The sequence below is a fragment of the Ascidia mentula genome, chromosome 8 (assembly GCF_947561715.1).
Source record: "Ascidia mentula chromosome 8, kaAscMent1.1, whole genome shotgun sequence".
NCBI lineage: Eukaryota > Metazoa > Chordata > Ascidiacea > Phlebobranchia > Ascidiidae > Ascidia > Ascidia mentula.
The window spans coordinates 2,405,358-2,412,416 of NC_138573.1; the positions used below are offsets into that span (position 1 = coordinate 2,405,358).

The 7,059-nt window shown below is 41.9% G+C and overlaps 1 protein-coding gene across 2 annotated transcripts; it reads right to left on the reverse strand.

The window, feature by feature from the left end:
- Positions 1-95: 95 nt before the first annotated feature.
- LOC145912555 (proton channel OTOP2-like) lies at positions 96-6,594 on the reverse strand. 2 transcript variants are annotated; one of them, XM_083000060.1, is made up of 12 exons: positions 6,445-6,594; positions 5,873-6,056; positions 5,286-5,439; positions 4,829-4,979; positions 4,267-4,471; positions 3,523-3,638; positions 3,208-3,276; positions 2,700-2,894; positions 2,234-2,367; positions 1,677-1,922; positions 1,365-1,447; positions 96-1,066 (listed from the first exon to the last, which is right to left on the reverse strand). In XM_083000060.1, the coding sequence occupies exons 1-12, from the start codon at positions 6,509-6,511 to the stop codon at positions 439-441; spliced, it is 2,232 nt and encodes a 743-aa protein (XP_082856186.1). In that variant the 5' UTR covers positions 6,512-6,594; the 3' UTR covers positions 96-438. The 2 variants fall into 2 exon arrangements, with proteins under 2 accessions (XP_082856186.1, XP_082856188.1); XM_083000062.1 differs by having other exon boundaries at positions 3,508-3,638.
- Positions 6,595-7,059: the final 465 nt, after the last annotated feature.

The following is a 7,059-nucleotide window of genomic DNA, read 5'->3' on the forward strand; positions in this document are numbered from 1 at the left end:
TGAACTCTTCCTGTCATCTCATTTCCCAACATTTCGGAAAAGGAAATTTTAAAGTTTGCCTGCAGCACAATTCTCGCACACCCGTTTTTTCGTGATGTTTATTGAATATTTTACAGTAGGTAAAAACAATATTCACACTGTGCAATGCATTTCTGCGCACAATCCACGTTACACAAACTTGGCACTTCACTCAAATATTGCGTTCACATTCCAATCTGGCAGGATTTGCGCAATGATTGTTTCCCAGTTTCGCAAAAATATACATTGCCCTCGCTTTCAGTTCACAATCAAATGGCAAACCGGCGCTTTTCGCCAACAACAGTCCACCTTGCCGAAGTTAGTGCTTATTCCACAGTTGTGCAATGTTCAAAGTACGGAGCTTAAAAATCCGCGCGGAATGAAGTTATTTTACAAGAAATTCGAACACACGCGGGGAAATTACGCGAAGGACCACATCTCGAACAGACAACCGGAGGAGTGCATGCGGTAGAAAATGTTGAGCGGACGACAGATCATAACAATCGTCGTCCACGCACTGGCCCCGAAGAAAACCGACTGGTAGAAGTGCACGTTGAACGCAGTGCCATCTAGCGACAGAAAAACCCACAAACACGCATTGGAAATAAGGAGAAACATGATGACGTCACGTAGCCAAAGTCTGAGCTTGTCCGGTCTCGAAACTCGGGTTTCGGTCACTATTTTCAACACAGACTCCTTGGTCTTAAGCTTCTGCACCGCAAGATCGAAATGCGAAACCGTGGATCCACTGTCGTCGTCTCCGAGGGTCGTGTTTCCGACGTTGCGGTCATCCGACGCAATACCCGAGCTCTCCGACGAACAACGGGATTTCGTGTCTTCGTCGTCGAGTTCGACGGCGCAGTTGTCTATGCCGTCACAATCGGGATGTTCTTCTATAGTGGGGAGGTACTCAGAAGTGAGGGTTTGTCCGTTCGCGAGAGCAGCGAGCGCTGCAGTTATGGAACCGCGACGCGTCACCAAGTACGCTTTGTTGCTTTCTTTCGACTCATCCATATCCGGTTGGTAGTTGTTCAGCTGGGATTCGATTCTGGAATCGAAATTAAATGCGTGTAGGTTGCTGGCATTGACACAGCAGGATATATCCTCCGCGCACTTTTGCAAAAATTTGCCGATAATTCGAGCAAAAACAATTGGCTAATGTTCTGATACACGAAAAGCGTTCCGATAATCTGCGTATTGTCCGCGAAATAAACGCTCGCCTAAAAACATCCTTAAATCTGGAACGTGAATAGGTCTAAACATAGAAAACATAATATATATTTATTTTCCATCACCAGGAAGATCATGCAATTCTAGGATCGAAAGCGTATTGGTACGTCACATACCTTCCCATGAGGTCGGATGCCGTCAACTGTGCATCGGATGACGTCATTGGTTGTCTTTGTAACCCGTAGAGGATAAAGGTGAGCTAAGAAAAAGGTTCACGATTTGGTTTTACGCGATCGACACACTTTCTCTCAAATATGGAAAATTTATAAAATATTGTGGTATAATTAACAGCCGTACATCAGAGTTCAATCAAACGCACAGCAGACGTTCATTTTTGAAACAACAAAAACTTGCCAACACTGTACAGCCTTATGACAACCAACCTGTACAAAGCTGAGGACCATAAGATAACCAAACAACCAACCAACCTGTACGAGACTGAGAAGGGCGTCGCAGAAAGGCCATATGACGGTTATTTCCCAACCAACTATCCGTACGTCAGGACCGATCGTTACAGCGACTAACGAGAACAAGTTGAGTATGAGAGGTCCGAGAACGCAAATGATGAGTAGGATGTTATCCAACATTGCTGCGGACTCCGTGGGACGCTTGATGCGTCTGAAGAGGTAGAATCCGAAAGCGCAAGCAATCAACATGCACAACTCCAAGGTGACCTTGAACAGAAAAAAGCTGTGTGACGTTTCGAGAAAAATAGTAAACGTATAGATTGTTTGGCAACGGAAATGTACAGGTGGAACGACGTATTTTTGAGAAAACTCCCACTGTCTGTAGTAACTATTGAAGGCCTGAGAACTGAAGATTAGAACAACACGTATAGCTCCTACACAGAAGTCGACTAATAAATTTTTATTACCCGTATATAATCTACCAATAAAATAAAAAATCCGTTCTTCTAAGGCCAAACAAATTTGTTTACTTTTCAAAGCAAAACAAGGGGGATTTGACGTTGGTAGAAAAATCTCACCAAGTAAGAATGGTAGACGATGATGGCGAATGAGTCGGTGTAGTAAGTGCTGTCAGGTTCGTTGTTCGTGTTTGTCCCGAGGGTGACGCACACAACGATAGTCGCGAACACTGATATCATTCCAAGGGCAATACCTGAGCGAAATACCTGTGTGAGGTTTTGCGTTTCCACATTTGTGGACGGATTACTTGATACGTTGACTATCGTGAATAAATTATTTTATTAAACTGTCTGGTAAACACTTTTTGTCTACTTGTATTCGCATATACCATCGCGGTCCGTGTGTTAAATTGATAATGTTTTCTGGCAATGGAGTCATATTTATAATTTATTTAGAGTTTATACATTAAACCCTGGTTTAGAATATTCAACTTGGATATAAAAGTTTATTTATTTTACATTCAGTTTGATAAAGTTGTCAAAAAACAACCATCAGTGACATTTAGATCCAACGAGTTTTGCGAACCTCCGTACGACTTGTAGAACTTGTGACTGGGCTTGATGACGCCCTCGCATGGAGGAGGTTGTTTCCCGATGTTACTCCACGTCATGACGAGCAGTGAGGATGCCACGAGACTGAACTCGATGAGGAACGGAAAGAGGAACTTCTCGGCGACTTGGACCGCCGAACAGAAACTTGTGTTGCATTTGCATTCTCCGTCTGTTTTGTTGTAAACATAAAATTTAATTACAATTTTCCCATCGCTGGTGACGTAAGAAATGCGGTATATATCTAACATGTTAGGACGCAAGTCCTCGCTAAAAAGACACAAAGTCGGACAGAAGTAAATTGTAAACGCCACAGGATGCGGGAATTACAAATAGTTTTTCAGACTAAGTTACTTTGGCGTGCGCATCTTAAAATTTTACTATAATTCGTATATAAATAGCGTAAATGATTTAAGAGTAATTTCATCATATTTCTGTGTGCCGCAAGCGCTCATCTTGGTAACTTGTCACTCATTTTTACTTACAAGGGTCGTAGTCGTCAGAACCTGAGCCCGCTTTGGTGGAGTTCGTTGAATCGAGAGTTGTGTTCGAGTCTGAAATATATATATATAAAATAAAAACCTTGACGTTGGGATTTTTATTAATATTTGGAAACATATATTTTGACAGAGGAAAGATATTTTCCTAAAGTAATGAAACATATCAGTTTTGTCACGTGGTTTGATTTTAATTTTATTTTATTTTTGTACAGAAAGTACAGAAAGAACGTGTAGATCAACATATTCTCTTAACTGAGCCTAACTAACTAAGCAGTTGCCATGACAATTTAAAATTGTTACCGTGTGTGTCGGGGGAATCCGAGTGATCGGAAATATTCAACTCGTGCAAGGCTTCGTCAATAACAGCTCCGATCCACGATGACAGATTGGCCGCAATAATCAACATCAAGCCGAGTCTGAAAAAAAGGGATATTTTGTCATACGTTTAACTAATTGCGTATTTGCAACGTTTTAACACTTACAGATATTTTCCCTGCCAATGGATTCAAGGAATGTGCGTTACTGTTATGGCTGTTTGACAAACGAATCTACAGCAAGTATGGGTTTTGACCTACAGGTTTTCCATTTCAACTTGAACAAAAGCGAATACAAAAGCATGAGTCATTGTCCCAGATGACATTCAGGCCCTTTAAACACTTTTGCGGCTAGGGACAAGAGGTATTGCCGTTATATACGTTGGGGATACGGAATGCCCCACGAAAGAGGAGTGCAGTCGGTGCGGCGATTCTGAATTTCATTGTTTGCCTTTTGAAATTTATGGATGTCTACCTCGACCTCCTGCCCTACAATATCACGTGATCTCAAAAAATGTCTGGCGCCGGCGCATTTTTTCTCTTAATTATCAAGAGCTTTGTTTATTTTAAATCCGACTTTAAACGAAAATCTTGATTTTTATCCACTCGCTGTCCAATCAGTCGTTACAAGGCCCTGGATTTATGAAGAGCGACACGTTGCCATTGGTTTATTATAAATGTGGCTTTAAATTGTGGAGTTTTGTCAACTCGAGTTCCTTGCAGTCTTTACCTGGCGCTCGCTGGATTGTCCCTTATGTAAACTTTGGAAAATTTGAAGAGATAATTCACTTGGGAGAGAATAAAGGCCGCGTGGAAGACGGAGGAGGCAATTGAAAGCTGGTTCGACTGACAGTGAAGTGCGTCTGCCATGAGGACCGCGATGAACTCGATGATGTCTTTGAGTATTATCGCCAGCCCGAACAATACAACGACCCCTGTAGACGAAATAATCTCATGTGAATACAAAATGGCGGCCATCGTACAGGGACCTATGCACCTTGGGTGAGTTAATGAATACTGCCTACATCCTTTAAAAGTGCTGCAGATTGATTTTCGGTAAACTGTCTGAAAGAAATTGCTTGTTTGGCATTTTTTTCACGTGCCAAAATAAATAAGACCGGGCACTTCTGCTGCTTGCTTGTAATAACGTGTTCGTTTAGTATTATTAACACGACTTGGATCAATGCTCCTCAAGCGGTCTGCCGAAATATTTGTTATTTTTTTGAGACGATGCGAGGTTAGCAATGACTACACATACGCCTCAGTATAGGCAAGAAATTAATGTCGTTTACCTTTCAACCAACGGTTGCTCGTTTCATGGCTTTTGGAAAATAGTAAACATCGTTTCCTGGTGAAGAAACCTCGCACGTTGTAGTAAAGTGTCCAAACGAAACATATGACGTACATGGTCAACATGTATTCCTGTTCGTTTTTTGTCGATACCTACAAGCAAAACAAAAAATTATTTAAAAAATCACCAAAAAAAACGATTTTAATCCATCAGTTAAGCATAGGCACGCCTTAATTGGATAGTAACAAGTCGGATATAGGGTTTATTTATAAAATTTATTTGATAAATGTTACGCATTTTGCCACGAGACCTGCGACCAATGCAAGTACAAGGTGATGACCATAGCCTAAAAATACTACGGTATTGTGCACAACAATCAGCATCAAACCCCTAAACGTATGAGAGGTATCTTTGTCCCAGGAACATTTGTTTTCAAGCAAGGACGTTTTTGCACTAACCTCATCCGAGATGACCGCCGAAAGTTTAACGACGATCGTGATCATGATGACAAGTATGGCTTCCAGGCAAGAAAAGTACTTGAATGCATCGTTGTATGTCTTGCCGTGGCCATCGATGCCAATGACGTCACTGGCCGATGACGCGTCGTACGTGCTGTGGAGAAAAGTGGATGAGTGCAACGGCTTGAAATTAAGGGTTGCGAACGGAACAATTATAACCGTGCTTTCATCAACAATTCGGAAAAGTAAATACCGGAATGCAGCACGCTTCTAAGGCAGGGTCTACGTGTCTGTGCGTAACAGTGCTGTTGGTTGTTACGTCAACAATCAGGCAGATATGGTGTCAAACAGAATGGATTGACTTTTTAAGGAACGTCATTGAGAAAGAATGATAAAAGCAAATCAGCAATCGAAAGGCTTCTTGGGGCCGACGATTGCATAACCCCCTCACATATTACTAACGCGGTGTTGACAGAAACGGGGCGTCATTTTGATTTACATCAATGCAAACATATGGCTTATAACGCAAACGGATATGATTTTCGATCTTTCTCAATGTGAAAACGGATATGATTTTCGAAACTTACGCAATGTGAACTTCAGTCGATCCTCTCCTGAACAAGTAATGGTGATTCGATACTTGCTTGATGGGAAGTGACGATTCCGTCAGTGAAATGGCCACCGATTGGTCGAACGATACCGTCTTGCTTTTCTCCTTTTTCGGCGGCGTCGCTATCCCACAGCTTTCCTCGGAAGGTGGAGCTGGGAAACCTTAAAACAAAGAGTTTGCTACCAACTGAATGATTAGGAGAATGAACTTACAAGCCTATGAAAACTCATCGCCACTACTTGGTGCGTTTTTGTTGCCAAAGTAAACCGCATAAGTGATGTTTTGTTTGCAGTTGGTATTGTTTGCTTAAGGGAAATGCAAAATCGTCTCTTCTTGATGTTTCGGTTGGTTTACGCACGTATTGTGTTTAAGGCCTTTAATATTATTTCCATTCCAATTGCAAGACAGATTTTATATTACGAGAACGGAGGTTACAATTTTGACAACTGTTCACTTTATATTCCTGTATTGTCTTATCTGACATATTGAGAAAGTGCTTGCAGCATTATCACAAAATGCATACGCAAGATGTAATTGATTTCCACTTACTGTCATCGCGTTGTCCGAAGTTGCTATGCGTTGGCTCCTGTATGACTTGCAAGTCGATGTCACTCATGTTGTTGAAATCAGATGAAAGTACATTAAACGATCAATCTAACCGCGCCATAACGATAAAAACAAAAACGGCTTTAAAAATACAGCATTTAAACTTCGCAGCAGGCCGCATTCAACTGTACTAGATAAAAGTAGCGCGACACGACGAGCGACAAAAGAACTAACGAGTATCGCCTACTCCCACTCCACTTTATCCTGAAAAGCACAAGAGAGAAGAAAAGTACCGTGAAACCGGCAGTGGTTCGACGAAACTAACTTCTCTGGTACTCGCAAATAAATCTACGCGGATCAAACGAAGTCCTCAGCATTTAAACATGGAAAATCTCTCTTCATCTTTGCGAGCTCGTAAACCTTGCGCTTGCGTCATCACGACTGACCCAAGCATCCAAAACTATGCGGTGTTAACCCCGATGCGCAAAAACAGATTTGGAACATGTTGTGTTCTGACCACACTAATGTCCCCGCGCTATGACACCGGATAGCTTGCTTTTACGTGGGAATCTGTTACCCATTCACCTCCATCTCTCCTTTCACCTTTCCGGCATCGCG

Coding starts and splice junctions, on each gene's coding strand:
- LOC145912555 (XM_083000062.1), bottom strand. CDS start 6,511: ATGAGTGACATCGACTTGCAAGTCATACAGGAGCCAACGCATAGCAAC. Junction 6,057..6,444: donor CTTCGGACAACGCGATGACA/GTAAGTGGAAAT, acceptor CTTTGTTTTAAG/GTTTCCCAGCTCCACCTTCC. Junction 2,368..2,699: donor GTTCTACAAGTCGTACGGAG/GTTCGCAAAACT, acceptor TATTTCGCTCAG/GTATTGCCCTTGGAATGATA.